Source organism: Pelobates fuscus, chromosome 12 (assembly GCF_036172605.1).
Source record: "Pelobates fuscus isolate aPelFus1 chromosome 12, aPelFus1.pri, whole genome shotgun sequence".
Lineage (NCBI taxonomy): Eukaryota > Metazoa > Chordata > Amphibia > Anura > Pelobatidae > Pelobates > Pelobates fuscus.
Window position 1 is genome coordinate 74,147,848 of NC_086328.1, and position 22,674 is coordinate 74,170,521.

At 39.4% G+C, this 22,674-nt stretch overlaps 1 protein-coding gene across 1 annotated transcript; it reads right to left on the minus strand.

Annotated features, from left to right (window-relative positions):
• Positions 1-5,263: 5,263 nt before the first annotated feature.
• On the minus strand, positions 5,264-22,485 carry DRAP1 (DR1 associated protein 1). Its single transcript, XM_063437666.1, has 7 exons — positions 22,298-22,485; positions 16,451-16,523; positions 10,200-10,293; positions 7,341-7,460; positions 6,380-6,470; positions 6,026-6,114; positions 5,264-5,548 (listed from the first exon to the last, which is right to left on the minus strand). The coding sequence occupies exons 1-7, from the start codon at positions 22,337-22,339 to the stop codon at positions 5,416-5,418; spliced, it is 642 nt and encodes a 213-aa protein (XP_063293736.1). The 5' UTR covers positions 22,340-22,485; the 3' UTR covers positions 5,264-5,415.
• Positions 22,486-22,674: the final 189 nt, after the last annotated feature.

Genomic DNA, 22,674 nt, shown 5'->3' on the forward strand with positions numbered 1-22,674 from the left:
GATGAAAAGGAGGAATTTAAAATAGCTTCCTTCTTCAACTGTAATACGGCAGGTATTGTTTATTTATTGACTTGCCAATGCAAAAGAAAATATGTGGGTAAAACTTACCGCCCTTTTAAAAAATCCAAGACCATATCAGATCACACAAAAAGTCGATAATCCCATCTCAAGACACCGTTGTGAATATCACGGTGGTGACCCTAAGGGTCTACGCTTTTGTGGTTTGGAACTAGTAAAGAAAAATGCAGGGAGAGGCGACTGACACATTTTTGAGACAGAGAGAATGTTTTTGGATATACCAACTCAAAACACCAAGTCCCAAAGGACTGAAGGAGGGATTCTCCGTTTCTATGATGTTCTGCAGGACTGAAACGTTGATCGTCTTTTACATTTTTGTATTAATAAACTTTGGACTTTTAATCCGTGAGTGCTGCTGCATACTTGGACATCTGCCCCATCATTTAGATATTTGTCTAAAAAAATTTTATCTAAGACATATAAGGCAGGCTTAATAAGACCCATATTGTTCGCAGCACTTGCACTTTTTTCACAGTTTATTTATATATATATGTATATAGACTATTTTAGTGTTTAAACATTAAAGACTATTTTAACAATTTGTTTCTGTATACCCTTTATCTTTGAGTTATTTACTTCCTGTACGGGTAAAACCTTTTGCCGGTTTCTGAGAGTTAGCATCAGAGCAAGACTCTGGTCCTCTCTCTCACTATACCCGCTCTAAGGATTCTCTTCTCTTTATATTCAATTTAACTGGGTTACGCCCATTTTTTGCCCATCTAGTCCATCCTTGACTCTAGGGTTAGTTTATCTTAACCCTCCTGTCCTTTATTTTTCTACCAGTAGGAATATCTACGGTCAATAAGGAAATAGGTAAATACTCAACCTCTGCCAATGTAATCTGCCTCTGCAGTTGGCCTTTCAACTGAAACTGATTGGTAACATCACATTTGAAGATTAAAGGTGACACTCCAGGTTGGAGGTGACATACATTGCTAATCTGTTAAAAATATAGCAGAACCTATATAAAAATATAGCAGGACCTATACAGCACAAGACTTTGTTCCAGGGCCACTCAAACATCATCCACAACATGTTGCCTCGGTGTTAGGGTATACGTATATGATAGGCAATGAGGCACCATATACCAAATGCATGAAAATCATCCTGCTGGTTTTCAATGGTTAGGGAAATTGGTAACTTTGTACAATTAGTTGGTTGCAAGTGTCCATGTTTCAAGGGTACAATCGTGACTCAGTTCTTTCTCCCACTGGGAGGTATAGCAGAAGCTGAATGTTAGGCCAATTGGTTTTAGCAGTGAGATAAAGGTTTCGCTGCATTTTTTGCAAGGTTTTTTTCGAGGTTGCTGGCAATTATTTAACCCACAGATGGAGTAGGTAACTGATGCAAAGATAAAGAAATATTAATGTGCATCTATATAAAGAGTTCTTTCGATAGCAAGTTGATACTTGCTGCAAAAACAGGACCTGCATACCATTGGAAATGCACTACACCACTAATACTTAAATTCAACCAGCTAATTGCTAAAATTAAATCCTATGAAGAAATGCCTCAGAGACATTAGAGAACCATGTCATGCTACGAAGATATCCGTGTCTCGTGGTGGTAAGAATACCTCTTCCACCAGGGCCCTGCACCAGAGTCTCCTCTCCTTGTTTAGTGCCTTCTTCCCTTTTCTTATCGAGCCATCGCTCCACTTACCTCTCTCTTTCACAACAGTTTCCCTTTTTCACCCCCTACAGCCCCTTTCCTGCATTTAAAAGTTTCTTGTGTTTTACAGGCACTATAAATAGATCTTCTATATAATCTACTTTTTTTCTCCCCTTCTCTCACTTTAATGGCACAACATGATTTTAGGTCAACGGTCAGCCTTCTACCGTATATTGTTAACGGCTGAACAACTTGATTAAAAAAAAAAGTAAAAACATCATGTACATCAGTACTTGTGAAGCAAATGCAGAAATAATTCAGATTAGAAAGCAGAAAGGTTGGGCTTATAGAATTAAACTTTTAATAAAAATGGAAAAGTAAAGAGAAAAAACCCAGTAAAACTTTAATTCAATCTAAACATTGTACTTACTGTGTTGGTACCTGGATGACATCTTTCAAGATATAAGAGTCGCTCCATAGGCAGGTTTGATGTGCAAATATGGGGTATAGGACATACATTTCAAACTGCAGATCCTATTTGCAATAGACATAAAATACGTTTTTTATACAAGCTTTGTAATGTAGAGGATTGTCGGTCTCGTTTGTTTTGACAATAAGCAATAGGAAAGAAAAAAATAATCTATTGACATGTAACAAATTTGCTGCTGCTGCTGCTAAAAGATGTTAGATTGATGGGAAAAACAGACAGCTTCTGTTAACCTGCAGGAGGTGTTCTCATTTGGGGTTATTCAATAAACTACCACAAACTCACAAGAGGCAATTTAGGAACAAATTCAGAACAGTTCAGTGTATGATATATTTTTTGCAAAGGAGTGCATACAAAGTACAGGAATTTGTAGATTCTTCAAAACACCAATGTGAATTGGAAGAAATCGAGGCTGTCAATCTTGTTCGGTTACCCACTCCAAAATTCAGGTGGTGGACGTGTGATCTGTCAGACTGTGCCTAAACATGGTAAGCACAGTCACTGGTTTCCAACACAGTCATGTTTTGGCACAAAAGGTAGTTAACACAAAGGTACGGTAGGGATGCTCCAAACTATGAGTGAATAATGGAGATTATATATATATATATAAATATAAAAAATATATAAATATATCTATGTAAGGGTACTTTGGGTCGACAGTTCTTTTGAGGATGGGTGCAGATCTTCACTTCTCAGATGGCCGTAGTATACAGAAAGGGGCGACAAAAAGTGAAGAGGCTGAGTGCGTTAAATCTCACTGGGTATAGATATAGCAATAAAATAGTAGGGTTACACTCACATGTGGTGCAGCGTAGGCCAGCTCTGGTGTGTATAGCATACAGCGTTATGATCCCCACTGACTGATATAATGCGGATGTTCTGAGACTTGAGGGATGTCGAGACCCAAAATGACAAAAGAGACGGCAATAGTACTCTCAATAAAATATAAGTAAGCAGTCACAGTAGTTATAAGGTAACACTCACATTTGTTAAAGCTTAAGCCAGCTCTGGTGTGCATAGCATACAGCGGTATAATCCCCACTTGAAGGATATGGTATGAGTGTTCTTAAAGATGGAGGTGTCGGGATTCCAAAACGACAAAAAGTAAAAGGCAGCGATAGTGCTCTCAATAAGATATAAATTGTCAATAGGATAAGATGAAAATATACTCACAGAGATAGAGCAGATAGAGATGACAACAGCATCAGTGGATTGATCCCCACCTAGGATTCTTTGGAATACAGGATGAAAGTAATGGTTGCCAGGTAGAGTAAAAGTTAGAAAAAAATAATATAATAAAAAATAATAAAAGTATAATAAAAGATAGTGGCACAATAGTAGGTGACCAAAATCAATTAGTAAAAAAAAAAACCAATAATATACATCCAAACGCGTTTTGCCGAAATGGCTTTATCAATGGAGTAAAAACTTTCTACCTGGCATGGTTTGAGTTTATATAGGTATGGTAAACTGCAAAACGTTCCCAGGCTTTCCGCCTCTCAGAATAACAAGACTTCAGGCAAGGTTAGCCCCCACAACCAGAGGCTACTTTGCCATGACAGCAAGACAACCTTCAGTTCTGCAACACTATACAAATGGGAAAAGTACAATAAAGCATAGTTTGTGGCTTTGCTTGCACTCCATTCAGAAAGTCTCTAAATCTCAGAATCAATATAAGTGACTTGCATTGCTATATTGGGCTGCAGTTTCTGGTTTTAAGCGGACAACCCAAAACGAATAGGGAATGACTCTCCTTTGTAAATCTTACATTCTAGGGTTGCTGTGTCTCTTGTGCAGAGAGAACTTGTAGACATTTCGGTTCTGAGATTTCCTTAAAGGTGTGATCAGTCTGAAATACAAATGGTATAGCTCTTTCTAATGGCTCAAGTGTCAAAAAACATTTTAGACCTGAGGGAGGACTAACTGAAAGGCAAGCTGCGGAGTTTCACTAAGCTTTTGTCATTCTCATATTCTCTGTTTGTGTTGCAGTTCAGACATGAACACCCTATTGTGGTTCGTGGTTTTGGATGAATACATTTGCGTATTCATACGTGACAAAACGATGTGCTGCTCCATTCAGCATCTCCTCATAGACATGCATTAAATCAATGCATCTCTATGGGGAAAGTTCAGTGCCTGGTAATGGTCAGGTGTCCATATAGTGTACATGTTCGAAGCAACATCTAAGAATCTATGCAGTCCCTTCCTTTGCTAATGAAGCTCATTCCCACACCAAGGTCCAACTCCACCCCAAAAAAAAAAAAAAAAAATTATAGATTTACCAATATATGATGAATTTATTCATCTGTGCAAATATGTGGATCCTTTTTGTCAATGGCCATTCAGTGGGGCAGAAAGAACTACAGTTTTTTAGTGTGGCAAAATAATGATATAATCCAGCACATATTGCCTATTATATTATTGTGCAATGTGAGCACACAAGGTCTTTATAAACCAGAGTGTAATGACAGCATAGTGCAACATTTAGTCCTTAAAGGGCTATTCCAACCATCATAACTACAGGGTAGGAGTACACTGTTCCCCCGAAAAATGGGACGACTGTTTTACAATGGTTTTCCCATTTAATTGGAACTGCCAAATGCGGTGTCTCCACCGACGGAAGAGTAACAGAGCTGCAGAAGCAAGTTGTCAATTTGCCACTCATTCATTAACTGAGTTTCAGCTGACTGCTCTATTCCGATGAGTTAGATTCTGTGCATAACTATTTGCACAGGATTGACGTTAGCCAACTTGGAACTCTAGTTCAGGCCTAGCTGATGACACACCAATGACTATGCTGAAAGTAGTTACACTTCTGTCAGCAGAAGGGTTAAACTTGGTATATGCAGTGCCACAAAGTGAAACTCTGCTCATCCAGGCACTAAATCACTGAAGTGGTTATGGTGCACGAAGTAACCATTTAAGGGGTTACACATTTATAACTTGCAAGATGGTGACTGGAAAGGTTATCTTCTTGCTCTCCCATGCATACTCATGTAAATAACGAATCAGCCTGGGATCTGCAATAACAGTCCTAGATGTAAGTCAAACACTTCTATATTTTACAAATGACAAAAACACACTTCATTTCTCCACCTCCTTTTTTAATAAATTTAAGAACACATTAAACCCCACTATCCCCAAGGCTTTTAGCCCCTGTTTAAAAACCAAAATAAAACAAGGAAAAAACAAGAAAAGCAAATAAATGAAAACGGAATTTAAATGGGTCTCTCTAGAGGCTACGAATCATAATCCTCTTCCTCTTCGCATACAGCGGGCGGCAACGGAGCTGGCATTGTGGGCAGAGCAGCAGGTACTTGGGGTAGGGAAGGTCCAGAATGGAAATGATGGAAAGTTGGAGCTGGAGGAGGGCTGTAAGTAGCAAAAAAAAAAAAAAAAAAGTGTAAAAATGAAAGAAAGATTAGGTGAAAAAAAAATGTTAGGCATTATACTCAATGAATCACCAATATCTAGATCTGTTTCTTACAACTGTAACAACTCCACAAACTGGAAAGAAATGTTCTTATATACATACATATTATTGGCCTGGCTGTCAAGGTACATACAATCAGTGGTGTATCTTGGTTTTGTGCTGCCCTAGGCAGGACAAAACTCAGGCGCGGCACCCCCCACCCCCTCCCCCCCCGCAAGCCCCCCAACCTTTCCCCCCTGCCCCGCATTCTAAATACACACACACACATACATTCACTGACAGATACGCATACACTAGCTAACAGAAACACACACTCGCTAACAGAAACACACACACACAGTAACAGACAAACACACTCACTAACTTTGACCATCTAATATTTACATTTATTAGACACTATATGATCACAAAAGTACCTTTGAAAAGTGACATGTGATTGATTTCCTGCAGGAGGAGCAGTACACATCTCTTCCTCGCCCTCTGTTTCAGTGCCTTCTGAATCATCCTGAAATACAACAAATGTCAAATAGAGATCTATGACAAAAATATTATTGTTAAAGGGACACTGTAGTTACCAGAACGACTACAGCTTAATGTAGTTGTTCTGGTGAGTATAATCATTTGCTGCAGGCATTTTCATGTAAACTAGCCAGGCCTTCAACATTACTTGCCACTGACAAGCTGACACTAGACAGATGAATAGTTTAGATAGGATGTTTTTGTTTTTAAATGTTTTTAATAGAGAAAAAAAAAAGTGTAAGTCTTCAAACCTCTTGATCTGAATCTGTCTCAGATTGCTTTTTATCTTTTCCTCTCACAGTTGTTCCTCCATTCTTTCGACTACTTCCTGGTTTCCGACCCCTTAAGAAAGGAAGAAAAGAAATCTTACATAATGTTAGTGTCTGTATGTGGGAAAAATCTGTTTGATTGCAAATAACAGAACGTCAAACTGTGTAAATCCATTTGCCGGATTTTAAAGGATTCTAATAGGCTAACAAGTAAAAGAAAATTGTCTGCACCTGCAAGAAAGTGCTCCAGTGAAACTGCTTGGTGACAAAGTACTGGTTCCCTCACGTGAACTAATCCAGAGGTTTTCAGATGTGCTGCAAAAACATGGCCCCTCACTTGCTTCCGGGGTGCAAACTGATCCAGCAGTCGGGCTGCAATGCTCACCGCTGTCTTTCGTCCACTCACGCACTTCATGCACACAACATCATCATGTCAGGTTACAGACCCACGTTTACATCACACAAAACATTAGCAGCTCTCTGCAGTGCAGATCAAGTGGGGGCAGAGAAATAAAGCAGTAAAAAGACCAGGAAAATGGGTATGGGCGAGCAAGAAAGGCAGTGGCAGGGACATAGGATTGGGGCAAAGCGTTTAAGAGCAACACCAAGTGAGCTCAAAATAGTTGTTGATAGAGATGTACATGAAGAGGGCAAGTTATATGGCGATTTGCTGGCTAAAGATGTCCAGAGGGGTTAAACGCTGAATGTGCAGTGTTTCATACTGAACTCCAGGCACCATAATCACTTCAAACCAGTAACACTAACTATTTGCCCAGTTGTTTCCTCTAAACGGTACAAATTAGTTTATTAGATGCTCCAATAATATTTTTTTTTTTTAAACATCTCATTCTTCTCTTCACAACTTACTTCTGCTGTATTGCATAACAGAATAATAAAGACATTAAAAAAAATAAAAGGGTCATGAATTGGCAACGTTCCTCACCTCCTTGACACTCTCTCCCCCTCTGTGTGATTGTCATCAGTCTCTCCCTGCATGTCCGGGACAGTGGCCACAAGATCCTTTAGAAAGTCAAACTGCTGCTCAAGTTCTATGCACTGTTTCCTAAGACAGGATGACATAACAAAACAAAACTGATCTTTATAAAACAGACTTTCAAAAAAAATCAGCAGAGAGCTTTTATTCAGTTACTATTCCCTCACTAGTAAAGGAGTTAAGACTTTGTACCTCGTGGATTTCCATCTATGAACAAAATGACAACTTCACATTCAGGAGAGGCAAAGAGGTATAAAAATAATCTGGTGCACTGGATTCATTTAATCTTAAAGGACCACTATAGTGCCAGGAAAACAAACAAACATACTCGTTTTCCTGGCACTATAGTGCCCTGAGGGTGCCCCCACCCTCAGGGTCCCCCTCCCCCTGGCTCTGGGGAGAGGAAGGGGTTAAAACTTACCTTTCTCCAGCGCCGGGCAGGGAACTCTTCTCCTCCGATCCGCCTCCTCTCCTCCCATTCGGCTGAATGCGCACGCGCGGCAAGAGCTACGCGCGCACTCAGCCAGTCTCATAGGAAAGCATTATCAAGGCTTTCACAGTGAGAAGCACGCAAGCGCCTCTAGCGGCTGTCAATGAGACAGCCACTAGAGGCTTTGAGGGCTGGATTAACCCATTTCTAAACATAGCAGTTTCTCTGAAACTGCTATGTTTATAAAAAAATGGGTTAACCCTAGCTGGACCTGGCACCCAGACCACTTCATTAAGTTGAAGTGGTCTGGGTGCCTAGAGTGGTCCTTTAACTCCGTTTTGGTCCAAATGCTTAAACTGCAGAAATGAGTGCAGGGAATGAGAAGTAATCAAATTAAAAAAAAACAAATAATAATAATTTATTCAAACTAGAATAGCCTGGTTTATTTAAAGGAACACTACACAGATTTTTTTTATTTTTTTTAAACTCACAGTAAGTCCCAGAAAGGACATGGGAAAGTGCTGGCACACTTTAATTTGGGGGAACGATATAGTTAGTGTGGGAATGATCTACTAAATTGTTGCCTATACCAGGGCTTGACAAATCCCAGGTCGCCATGGCAACTAAGAATTTTGCCCTGGTGTCTAGGACTAGCATTCCCTCAATCCTCGTGTAGCGCTCTCTGCGCCAGTGTAATGGGAGGAAGTGAACTGTAATTACTTTCTACCGGCGCCGAGGCTGCGCAGGGAACTAGCAAGCTAGCAGAACACCTTGTAAAATAGTCTCTGTTTGCCGCCCGCCCCCATTTCATAGACCCGACCACCCACCTACATTTCAAACACCCGACACCCCTCACAATCAGATATTCCCCTTGCAGATCCCTTCACTTACTCCCAGCGCACAGCGAGCTGCATGTGATATTGAGACAGGTGGAGGAGAGGAGTCTTGAAAAGCAGGAGCCCACTCCTATTAGCTGCAGCCTGCCCCACCAATCTGTCTCCTGCTGTACCCAGTCCCACTGGAACCCAGGAGAGCCACTCTCTTGCGCCCAAAAGGTAGGAAACAGGAGAGCTTTTTTTTTTATTTCTGTGTGTATATCTGTCATGCATGTATGTCTGTGTGTATTAAATAATAAATATCTTGTGAGTATGTGAGAGGATGTGTGTGTGTCAGTCTGTCCAGGTGTATGTTTAGTTCACCAGCCCCCCTCCGATCGCATAGGAATGGTGTTTTTACTCACCTTTTTTCCCCAACACGGTCTGTTTCGCCGCAGCTGGCCAGCCTCAATACATGAGATTATCAATTACCAATCAACAACTCCTCATAGTAAAGCATTAAAGCAATGCATCTCTATGGGGAACGTTCTGCACCGCCTCCACGCTGAATGTAGGTGCTGCACATTGTGACACTTTAGTGGCTGTTTGAATGACTGCCACTAGAGGTGTTACTAGGCAGCAAGGTAAGCACTCTGAAAAGGCAGAGATTAGATTGAAAAACCTACAGGGACAGGTTATAGACAGCAAAATCACTAAATTAGCTGTAGTGTTTCTGGTGACAGTGTTCCTTTAGGAATTGTATTTTTGAAGAAAAAAAAAAATGGCTCCTTATTTTTTTTTTTTAGCTGGCTCATAGATTGAAAGCAAATGTGTCAAGCCCTGACCTATACCCTCTGCAGTAGGGCCAGTGCTTCCTATTAACACCTACCTCTCTGCTGCCGGTGTAGTGTATGCCCCATGTTAAGTGTTGTAATCCTAACACTATAGTGTCCATTTAAGAGCAATGTTTTTCTCAACAAAGATCTATCAAGCCCTGTTATAGAAGTAATGGACACATAGTAATGTTCAGACCTATCTGATGAATAGCAGCACATTAATAAAGATCCAATTACACACAAATAACTGGCAGCCAATGTCAACTGTTTATCAGCCAATGTTTGCTTGAACAATGCTCTGAAATCTGAAACTTGGCAGACAGTGCCAATATTTTGGCAAGTGCATGAGTGCTGCACAGATTTCATCAGGAAGAAAGTAAACTGCACATATTTGGAGGTGAAAAGTCAAAATAGTTACACAGTTTATATGGACAGCATTTGTTCTACAATATGCTTTTCTATACAAAAGTCTTCTGCCTGCTGTCACCTACACAAAAAATTAACTGAAATCTGGAAATAGACATACATACATACATACATATACACACACACACACACACAATTAGCCAGGGAAGAAGCAAATTACTTTTTCAAGGCACTGCCATCTTCCATGTATTGAATGTGGTTATGATCCTTAGACTGAACCTTTATTATATATAACCACCGCTGCATTTTAACAACCACATATATTCCATGCAGTTATAAGTCTTGCCCCCAAACAACTTACAAGTGTGATGTGGTCATAGTCTTGGCACTTCGCGTTTGTGTGACCTGACAGGCCTTCTTTAGGAGTGATTCCAGGAATAGCTCAAGAGCTCGTGCTGAAGTAGTGTTAAGGAGATGAAGATTGTATAAAATGGTTGTCACATACATTCATTTAAGAAATTGTACAAATATTCCAGGATTAACAATGATAAATAAAAGGAATTTATTAAATGAAACAACTCAAGCATTACGTTAACGAACTGTACATTTAATATATTTAAAAATAAAATAATAATATATACAAACCAACGCCACACAATATGAGAACGCAGAACGCAAAAGCTCATAAAAACCTCAGTAGCTTGTCTGTCACTTAGATCAAGCCTCAAAATGTTTGCTCACTTGTGTCATTACAGAGAAAACCTATACCATTTGCATATCAGACAGATTCCAACAACAAGGGCAGTCCAGATCCAAAATGCTGGCAGAGATGAAGCAACCCTGCATAATTGTTTTGGTGTTCATTGGGCCTTGTCAGTGAGGATCAGCTGATACTCCTCTTGGTACATTGACCACATGGTCCATGTCTGGATTACCCTTTAAATTTACCAAGAGCCTAAGTTAATGCATTGCAAGAAAAACAGAGAATATAAGTTCAGAAAAACCTCAATAGGTTAGTTCCCAGGCAGGTCTCAAAAATGTTTTTGCCAACTTCTGTCATTGCAGCGAGAACCTACATTACTAACAACAACATTAAAACCACCTGCCTAATACAGAGTACATGACCAATGTGGTTCCAAAACAGCTCTGATGCATAGAGGCATGGACTCCATAAGACCTCTGAACATGTCCTGTGGTATCTGGCACCAAGACATTAACAGATCCTTCAAAAGGGACACTATAGGTACCTAGACCACTTTAGCTCATTGAAGTGGTCTGGGTGCAGTGTCTCAGCAACCTTAACCCTAAGCAGGTAATTATTTCAGTTTTTAATAAAATAGGACCACAATAGTGCCAAGAAAACAAACTAATTTTCCTGTCACTATAGGGTCATTAGGTCCCCCCCACCCTCAGGGCCCCCTACTGCTGGGCTGGAGGAGTTAAAACCCCTTGAGCCACTTACCTTTCTCCAGCGCCGGGCGCCCTCTGTGCTGGGGAACTCTCCACCCCCTGCCAACGTCCGATCCGAATGCGCATGCATTCAAACCGCCAATGCTTTTCAATGCTTTCCTATAGACGTCCAGCGTCTTCTCACTGTGATTTTCACAGTGAGAATCGCGGAAGCGCCTCTAGCGGCTTCTCTGAAACTGCTATGTTTTCAGCTGCAGGGTTAAAACTAGAGGGACCTGGCACCAAGACCACTTCATTGAGCTGAAGTTGTCTGGGTGCCTATAGTGGTCCTTTAACGCCTCCTATACTGAAAACCTCCAGTTATTTAAACGTGCACAGGGATTTGGGATAGCGTGCAACTCTTTTCTTTGGTTTTTATTGTATATATTGGGGGCTTATGTGTACTATAGCCATTGCTACCGCCCAGGAGTAGCGGGAGTTTGAGCACAGGACTATTAAATAAATACTTGGAAATCAACGGCTTTAAATCCAGCAACGGGGCGCCTCCATCTTAACCTGTTAATCAGAACATGTATTTCTCAGCAATGGTGCTGCCAAAGACACCAAAATTTATACATTCACTTATCTCAGCAAACAAATACAGGGGACTCCGTTCCATCATATAGTCATATTGTGTTAAGCCCACAGCTTTGTTTTTGCATTATATATATTCACAATGCTCTTACAACAGATTTAAATACACTTCAGCTTATTTAGCACTATTTAATTAGTCTTGCACGTTTGAATTAGTTTAGGACCCACCGATATTGGGGTATTGTGAAGTAGTGGTGGGCTTAGCACAATATGGCCATATGGTGGAACTGAATCCCATATTTGTTTGCCAATATACACAATTTTAAGTAGTCTTATAAAACTCCTGTTTTTCTTTTTATGTGTGCTGTTCCCTAATCTGTATTACGTATAACCCTTTAATTATGTCCAACAGCCCTGGTTGCTAAGGGAGTATCTGTTTCTTCAGCTACTCTTTGAACAGAAGGAAAAAATGTACTACATAAATTTCCCACTGTTGCTGCAACTTACGACTACATAATCCTTGGTACGTAGGAAAGTATGGAAAGTATATTGGCACCAAGTAAACAATCAGAATTAAGGAAGGGAAAATCAGGAGGGTAATAGGGAATTCCCATAAAGGGAATAAAAGCAAACTTCTAGTGGGGAGGAAGATACGAGAAAATATGATAGGATAAGCTTGAAAAATAAACTCTACACAAGACTGGTTTAAAACACACAGGAAGTGACAAGCACAAAAAATATTTCTACAGGCTTCTCAAATGCATTTTTTAGGAGTGGCATATCAAACTAAAAATAGTTACAGGGTATTTTATTAAGCACTATCGGAGATTCATATATGATAGCCGTAATGAAAACTATTTAACTCCTTACACACAACCCAAAGCTCTAAAAATATATATATTTTTGCAGGATCAAGTTCACATTTAGTGGCTATCATACCAACAGCTATTAGAGGAGTTTCTGAGGCACTGACCAAGTTTAATTTGGTCATGTGACAGAGAAGCCCCCAAAGGGCTTTCCAAAGAGAAGCTTAGATGTGCCCGCTGCCCATGTATATCAGTTTCCTCTACAAGGAGCACTGAATTGGACCTTCAGCGAGGAGTGGCAAACGGGACACCTGTGCTCCACCTGCTCACCCCGCCTCAATCTTTGTCAGCATGCCTATTGACTTATACATTCTCATCCAATCCATTGCTTCTCATAGAGAAGCACTGGGACGAGATCAACATGCGCAGGAAAATGCAGGGCTCCTCCAATCAAATGTTGCTGTGAACAGCATTTGATTGAAGAGCAGAGTTTGACTTTGTTCTGTAGACATAAGCACCTCTAGTGTCTATCAGGAAAACAGCCACTAGAGGTGTTTATTAATACTTTATTGTAAACACTGTCCTTTCTACATAAAAAAAAAAAAAAGTCAGCTATATATTAGGAATTTGCATCACTTGCCAGAGAACAGTTTAATATACCACTGATGCACTCAGTATTGCTTGCTGGAAAATATCAAATTATATTATATATATATATATATATATATATACTTAGAGACACTTGCAACATTAGACTCTATACACCAGTAATACAATGTATTTGTTTGCAACAATTGCTGACTTGAGATCTCCTGTAGGCATTAATGTGTCAATTTGGGAACATACTTAAAGCAGCACTGTCACCCTCCGTCCCACCCACCTGAAAAAGACAACCCAGTAAAGAGATATACAGAGACAAAACAAGGACTACTTTGTCTCTGTATATTACCTCTGCCGGACTTACGTAGACTCTGGGTGGAGCTACAGTGTCAATCTCGACAGTCAAGAGGACTGCAGGGAATTGGCTGTCTATGGAGGATCTGCATAGACCTCCATGCTACACCCTCGCGCACATTATCTTTTGATATTAATTTTTCAGGGGTTATCACCCACCATTTATTCACAGCCTAACATACTTTCCCTGACCCATAATGTGAATAAGGAAGAGTAACACACACGAAAAAGTGACTATTCCTCTTTCAGACACAGGGTGGCCTCACATTCCATCACACTCTCGCAATCCAAATATTTAGTTGCCATTCTACAAGCATGCTGTCCTTCCTGTTCTACTGCTTATCTTTTCCCTCACCCTATTATGCTTTATTCTGATTTTATCTGCTCGTACATGCTCTGCTGGCTTTGTCTTTATGTACACTGGGATATGTGAGGAAAATACATTTGTTTTTTTCTTCTACACCACCATTTTCTCAACCCCTACACCATGGAACACTGTGTTTTGCTTTCCCTTCTTTCTGTTTGTAAATTGTTTGCCTGTCTTTCTCTGCACAATTATTTAGTTATTTTTCCTCCTTTATGTCCTTTCGCTGTCCAACCTTATCCATGCCAGTTTTCCTCCTATCATACTACTTGGCTTTTTATTTAACCCTCTCCCCTTTCGGCATGCTTGTTACCCTTGTATCTGTGTGCATGTGCCCCCCACCTATCCTATATACTACTTTTAAGTGACAAGATAGAGAAAGAAACAAACATTCTGTTTGCTCTCCAAATACAAAATGAAAGTAGGGTAAAAACTGCAGTGCGATCACCAATAGAGACTGATGCTCACTGGGGGAACTTCTAATGACATTACTATGGGAAATCCACAATGCAATACGCAATTTAGAATCTCTAGTTTCTCTCTCATACTGCCTCCATGTGATCTGCCCAAGTTTATTATGTAACTTTGCTCCTGTAAGACTGGTTAAACAATAAAATCAGGGCATTTCAGTTTATAGGTTTCTATTCTTTAAAAGAACGAAAATCTACAGACATACCTGGCAAGCCTGTTACACAACTGGAAACACCCAGACATATCTATAGAATAAAATATCTGAAACCAGACACTCTATCTTTGACACAGTGGGGAACCAATAAACATGGTTCACAGAAGGAAGACCAGAAGATATACAATGTATAAAGGATAAAGAAATTACAAACTGTAAAGGGTACAAGCAAACAAAAAAATGCCCTTATCATAACGAATTAAAGAAAATACACTACATCATGCAGACATTCTAAAGATCTGTGAAAAAATAATAATACTTATGGGGAAATTACAGTATTTTGGAATTCAGTTCTGTCCTCCAAATTATCTAGTTTGTAAGTTGCCAAACTTGTGGTATTAGACACCATTGAACACACTGCTCTAAGTCGGTGTTAAAAAGCTACAAGCTAACAGATAAACGTTACCAAATACCATGAATCAGAACTGGCCAGCCAAACATCATATAAACCCTCACTAAGCATGTGATGTGCAATTTGCCCTGGATTAATTAAGGGACACTTCGGGACAGAGACAGGCAACACACATTTTTGTTACAATTAATGAATGGAAGTGAGGACATAAATAAAATATAAAAAAATAAAAACACTTGGGATTCCCATGCTATTCACATTATAAAATAGAAAACATGATTGGGCCACAATGAAAAAAAAAAAACCAGATGATCTTAATAGTAACTAATGAGGGCACAACATTGCGTGCGAGTGTGAAGGAGTGTTCAACACAGTGTAAAGGTACTTTTCAGAAGGACTTCGAAATTAAGGTACTTCACATCAAGAGATTAGAAGAAATTATTTTGCTGTATCATTACAGGCAGCTGCTTAGATAATCTGAAGTAAGAAATACAATTGACCTGCAGAAAGCCAACAATTAAATCACATTACAACGCACCAGAAGTTGCTATGTAATATCACAGGCTAGGCATTCTATTTTCTGGTATACAACATACCGATCTGTACACTATCCTACGTGTTCAGGTGAATAAAGGACAAAATGTCTGTACTGCGTATGTGCCAACCACTTTCCATTCATTCATTCCTAAGGGGAAGCACATGCGCTTTAGTACTCCAGAAATTGACGGAAATATACCAGCCCTAACGTCAGTGGAGTAGGAGGAAAACCTGAAACTTCGCCTCCAGAAGGATGCATTCGGAGACAATTATAAAAACTTAGAGACACTGCTCAAAATAAAATCAAACTCAACTTGCACTTGGGAGGGATTAATTCTGTACAAGGCATGTAGGCTTTAATGGGGCAAGGCAGCCTGTAGAGGCATTCTCATTCCTAGAGAGAGTGCATCTATTCTTATATTCTTAGGTGTGGCTCTGCTTGCTCTAATTAGTCAATCTTCCTCACAACTTACACTATAACAAGGTAGGCCATCATATCCAAGCATAATGCATTATTATAGTCAATACACGGTTTACAGGACAATATAGTATTTAACCAGTAAGGAGATAGCTTTGTCTTGCTGCAAGTTTCATCCTGCCACAGACACAGCGTTAGTTAAAAACACATTGCTCACGTGCAGTCTTAATACCAATTTTTAATCCTAGGTAGTAATACAGGACTTGCAAATTGGAAACTTGTATGTATGCCACATAGATACACATACATTAAATGGTTCCTGGTGGTAATGGAATCACCCATGCACTGGGGAGATCCCTGGCACTGTATGCAGATTGTGTGTGCTAACTTGGGAGTAAAGCATCAATGATCTGTAGAAACAACAGAAATCTACAGAGTTATTTGCAACTTACAAGTCTTGGTATTTTACAGTAGAACGCTGGCCATCTTTGCTTCTTAATCAGAAAAGGATACAAATTATGACAGGGACAGCAGCAGCAACTTTTCCTATTTCTTCATCCGTCTGCATAATCTTCTTAATCCTTGCCTTCAGAGAGAGAAAAACAAAACGTTTTGTAGTGAAACATTACAAAAAAAAAAAAAAAAAAAAAAGTGTTAGTCACTCTTTTACTTCAACTTTTTGCCACTTGTGGTGCTTTTCACCCCTCATGGTCAATTGACATTTCATGTTGCCATCACAATCGGGTCCTTCGAGCATCTGTACCAAAGTATTTAGCAACAGTAGCTCTACATAGCCCTGCTGTTATTAGGTCTGTGTAACATTGCATTGTTATATAGACTGCATTAGGATCTGAATTATACTGTCCTTCGTCTCCTCTCATAATGGTTCTTCTTTACAAGTGAAGCAATTATAAAATAATCTCTTCATTTATTACACATTTTACATGATGACGTAATAAAAAAGTGCAAGAGTGGAGGAGCCCTTTGACTTTCAATGATATACCCATACCTATTATTATTATTATTTGCTTAATTTTCTAAAGTGCTCTGTGTACGTGTGATATAGCAGAACAAGCTAAATAAAAATATATATATTAGGGCTTCACAAAATAAAAGTTTATGTGAAAGACCAACAGCAACTGCATAGTAAGTATGGTGGAGTGGAACAAATCTGGGCAGCCAGTAGGATACATAAGCCCACACCTTTTCTCAGCCTTTGGGTGCATGCAACTATCTTATCAAAAGCAAGACATATCCACTTCCACAATGAAGCAGCCATGGAATGTGGCATCCCTTTCACAACAAAAGCACTCTGGTGTAATTGGCCAATTTGAATAGCCACAATCATTCCGAATTAAATATAATTAAAAAAATAAATCACAAATGTGTTATGTTCACATGCTAATTTAGAGCAGATACAAAATAAAAAAAAATAAAAAAAAAATATATATACACACACACACACACACCGGTATAGATAGATAGATAGATACTTTTCCCAAGGTACCCCCACTTCAATATATTATTTCCTTAGCGCTCTTGCCATACAAGGTCCACCAACATACAGATATTAAGTATTATCAGTCAAAATATATATATTATGATTACAATAAAGTGTCTGTGTTTGCAGGTAATTTCATCCGTACCCTGCGTAATCTAGGCAAATCTTTACTGGCTTTAATATTGCTCATAGAGGACTATGATCATGTATTGTACTATAAACGCAATCAATCAAAAAGCCAAGCTTTTCCTATTGGATTACCCGGGCCACAGTTAAACTCGTTACACAAGGTCTACAGATTTGATTGAAGGTCTGTCTACCCATCCTACTAATTTGGGAATTAAAACACCTAAATACTACCAATCAAATTTTAAATAAAGTTATCCCCCCCCCCCCCTTCTATAGCTCAGCTTTACATGTATGGAGAAGTGAAAAATCTGTTAAGATCTTTGGCATCGGTAAACGACCGATTGCCAATCGTCATTTGAGTCTTTTATTTGCGAAGCCAACCATTTACATTTACCCCTTCATGAAACAATGGGAAACAAAGTGTCCCTTCCTTCTAAGCCAAAGACTGGATCTATCCCATTAATGCATCAAGGGCATAACCAAGTGTCTCATTTTGAAGCTTGCCAGTGGATATTTAACTCCTAGTAGATTACGCAAGATTTACAAAAATGATATGTGGAGCTCAAGGTGTGTTGTTGCATATATGGAGTTCTTGTTCTAAAATTCAACAATTTTGCAACAAGTAGTTTATCTATTTTCTTCCCTTGTTCCATTCACCAGCCTACTGATATTATTTCCACAATCCTTTCCTATTCAATCTAGACCACTGGTCTCATTGAGTTTTTGTTTAGCTGTAAGGAGTTTAGTCATGTTTGATCGGATTCTAATGTGCTTTTTTTTTTTTTGAAGTAGATATAAAAAAAATAAAATTATAAATATAACAGTCTTTGCCTGGGAGAATTGTATTTGACAAAATATGGCAGCCGTGGCTGGCTTTCTTCTCAGCATTGTGAACAAAGTTCAGTGTCTTCACAACATGTAATCTTTGATATGGATATATGTTCTATGCGATGGTAGTCAAAGCTCTAAATGCTGGTCACCTCTTTAACTCTCCTGTGATATTTATGCCAATATATCTATAAAAATAGAGTAGCAAGTGTATACTTACTCCACTGTTATTAAAGCAATAAATTATATAAAACAAGTTGGATATATTGTTTTTCCATCGACCTGCTTTACAGTGAACCAGCTGAAATTGGCAAACTGGTCATTTGATTCAGTTCAAATCAATTATTGAGTTTATAAACAAAAGAGTGAACTGCGACAAACAAAATAGAGCTCTTTTGAAAAGTTCTTCAAATCTGCTATAGTCACTGCTTGGCTAGTTTAATTTACTGCTGTAATGTGCCTGCTCTGATCCCTCGTGCACCCTCCAGAAGAGCCCGGAGCCAGAATATGACATCATTCTGGCCCTGCATCAATAAACTGAGCAGGGAGATGACAGCAGTCCCACTCGACCCTAGAAAAAAAACCTGATCCACGCCAGCTCTCCCAAAGATAAGGGGGCTGGGCGGATTTAAACTAAAAAGGTAATGATTTGTGAGTGTTGCAGTGTGTGCTTTTGTCAGTGAGTGAGTGTGTGTGTGTGTGAGTGTGTTGGTAAGTGTGTGTATCAAATTAGTGTGTGTTTGTCTGTGTGTCAGAGAGTGTGTATGTTTAGGTGACCTGCCCCCCTCCAATCACATGGGAAAGGTGTTTTTACTCACCCTTTTTTTCCCCACGCAGGGCTGGTGATGTCGCGGCTGGCCCCACCTCCATGGCTGAAATCATCAATCGTGACATTCTCAGCCAATCCAATGCCTACCCATAGAAAAACATTGGGAGACTAGTGCGCATGTGAGGCAAAACGCCATGCTGCGCAATCAACTTCTCCTCATAGAGATGCATTGAATCAATGCATCCCTATGGGGAGCATTGGCGTGTGCAGCACTGACCCAGGAAGCACTTCTAGAGGCAGTCTGAGTGACTGTCACTCATGTAAGCACTGCGTTTAGTCTGAAAAGTCAGTGTTTAAATTGAAAAGTGTGCAGTATGTAGACTTCAGAACAACTAAATTGAGCTGTAGTGGTTATGGTGACTATAGGGCCCCTTTCAGAATTGTATTTTTGACATTGAAAAAATCTGGCTCCTAACTTTTTTAGCTGGTTCTTAGATTTCAAGCAGATTTGTCAAGTCCGGTTATAAACCCTTTTGTTTATTAGCTTAGCTTTTTCTGGTGTGTAATCCTATCAATCTAACAAACTGTCAACATTAACAAATCATGTAGGCCATTTATTAACCTTTTAGAGATGCATGGACAGCAAGAAGAACAATATAAAAAATCCAAGTCAGTTGGCAGATAAATTACCCGTTTCAAAAGGTACGTTTTATGGCAATATGTATGGTAGAAGGTAACAAAGCCACGTCTATTAACTTACTTACAAATTGTAACTCTTTAACATCACATGATACAGATTTAAATGGAACACTGTAGGCACCCAGACCACTTCAGCTCATTGATGTGGTCTGGGTGCAAACTCCCATCACCCTTAACCCTGAGCATGTAATTATTGCAGTTTTTATAAACCGCAATAATTACCTGCTAGGATTAACTCCTCCTCAAGTGGTTGTGTACCATTGCCGCGCATTACCATTACCGTGTATGCAAAGTAGGTCTCCATAGCTGACGGTGGGGGAGGAGCGTGGGCATAGCTGAGGCAGCGCCGAGGGATATCGGCGCTGGACCTAGGTAAGTGACAGAGGGGTTATTAACCCATTGTGCACCACGGGGGTGGGCCTTGACAGAAGGGGAAACTATAGCGCCAGGAAAACAAATTTGTTTTCTTGGCACTATAGTTTCCCTTTAATCAAGTAAAGAGACAGTGGTAGCAACAATATAGCTCAAATGGTTCATAAAGCAGAAAAAACAACTGTAGAAACAAGATCATACAAATCCTAAAATGTGAGCACAAAAAAATTGTTAACCAAGTCCCCTATATAAATTACTCAAAGGGATTCTATAGTGTAAGGAATACAAAAAGTTGTATTCTTTACACTATAGACCTCTGGGAACCCCCTACCTCCTCCTTCCCCACAATTCTCTCCACCCCTACTCAAACAGTTAAAAAAATCATTTGTTCACTTATTGGATTTCTTTTGCTGCTCCTCCTCCTCTGACATCATCAAACCAGGGAGGGGCAGGGAGCTAATGCGCATGTGCGGCGAGCACGTCCTATAGGAAAGCATTGGTTAAATGCTTTCCTATTGTGATTTTACTGACAATGTAGGTCCTTATGCCAAGCGTGAGGATGTCCAGCGCCAGTTAGGCGACCAAAAGGCGGTTAGCCACTAGGAAGTGATTAACATTGCAGGACTAAGTCGGACAGGGACAGTGCACCCAGACTATAGTGTCAGGAATACAAACAAGTTGTTACAAATACAAGTTTGTAACTGTGTTGTTAATAACTGTAATTTGTTCCTTACAATATTCATGTTCTAACCTCTAAAAAAAAGAATTAAAATCGTAGGCATACAGAGAATTTTGGACTAATTAGTAAACCTAATGTTCATTACTAACACTCTAGCTTTTCTGTCCCTACGTCTGGTGGTCCTTTAATTCCTGCTGTTCAACATAAAAATAAAAAAATAAAAGATTTTAAAAATAGTATTTACTTTTTTTTTTTTTTTTTTTTTAAACACTAAAAACTCCCTTGGTGCTGCTTACCCTTATCCATCCCCCTCCAGAGTCTTTCGAATCCAACGTTCCTCATAGAGGAGCCTTAGGGACTAGATGCATGGAGAGTGAACATGAATCAAATTTACCCACGGGAGAGCCCTGAATCAATGCTTTCCAATTTGTGCTGCAGTTATGTGACTTATGTTACTCTATTACTACAGCAGGAAGCACCTCAAGTTGTTGTCATACTTACAGCCACTGCTGGTGTGTTTCGCCCTAAAATTTAAACATTGCAGTGAATACATTGCAGGGTTAAACCTTATAGGACCACAACACCCAGACCACTTCATTGAGATAAAGTGGCCTGTGTGACTTAAGTGGTGCTTAAAAGTGTCAAATTCTAAAACGTTGTACAATGACGTAATGTTGATTTTCAACCATCATACACAACAAAACAAATAAAGCAACTATGGTTTCAATTATAACCAAATTAGCGTGAGAGGTAATAAGTATCAGATTCACCAGTGTAGTCTACAGCTGACCAGGGCAATTATATAGTTTGGGCCATAAGATGCAATTCCCTGTTCAAATACCGTGAAATACCATACTCTGTGAGTGTCCCTTAAAATGTGTTCATTAGAATGTCCTGAAGCTATAGCTTTAGGGTTTTTTTTCAGTTCAAGAAGTACAACTCATTAAAAAAAAAATTAGCTATTATTATTATTATCTAAATTGTGTAATTATTTCATAGTTTACTACTATTCCCAATTTTGTGAATAAAACCCTAAATACTAAAACACACTGAATGACTAACTTGTAAAAGATGACTTATCACTAAGAGGACTCTGCTAATGGGGTGTACTATATTGTTAAATGCAGATAAGAAATGATAGGTCCTCTGCAAATAATAATAATAATAATAATAATAATAATAATAATAATAAAACTGGCAATAATGTTCTTTAAAACAGTTAACGGCCAAAAGGTTAAAGTATTTGTAAAGTGAGTAAAACTAGATGTGGGAAGGGAAGCCTGATCATGGGATTCCTTGATGGATCATTTCTGGGGTAGAGCTTTTAGGAAAGTCCGAGGATGCAAATGGAGAAGGTACATCCTGTCTAGGCCGCAAACTCACCGGCGGAAATCGGGCGTTGTATTTCTTTTTCTTGCTTGGCATCGTCAATCGAAGGGGAATACACTCACGGTGAGAGATTGCAGGAAACAAGAGAGATCCAAAGACCACCGCCGCCGGGAGACTGTCACTGGGTGTTCACCGGGCTTTGCTTAATAAAGTTCTTGCAATTGAAAAGAAAAAAAAAAAAAAAAAAGAAACAACCTTACAGATCAGGCGGTTGGCGTAAACGTACAATGAACAATAAAGTTTATTGAAACAGGTCTTTCCCACACGCATGATGGCTGCTCATATGTTCTTTTGAACTACGTTCAAACTAACGTGTCATTGTCATCCTCCTCGCCTAAGTTTGGGCTTCCGAGTCGTTCAATTACTTTTCA

What these genes read in the sequence shown, in the direction of transcription:
- DRAP1 (XM_063437666.1), bottom strand. Translation starts at nt 22,339, where the DNA reads ATGCCAAGCAAGAAAAAGAAATACAACGCCCGATTTCCGCCG. An exon ending in ACAACGCCCGATTTCCGCCG is followed by an intron (nt 16,524 to 22,297) that starts GTGAGTTTGCGG and finishes CTCTCTCTGAAG; the next exon opens with GCAAGGATTAAGAAGATTAT. An exon ending in TCACATGTCACTTTTCAAAG is followed by an intron (nt 5,549 to 6,025) that starts GTACTTTTGTGA and finishes TGCTACTTACAG; the next exon opens with CCCTCCTCCAGCTCCAACTT.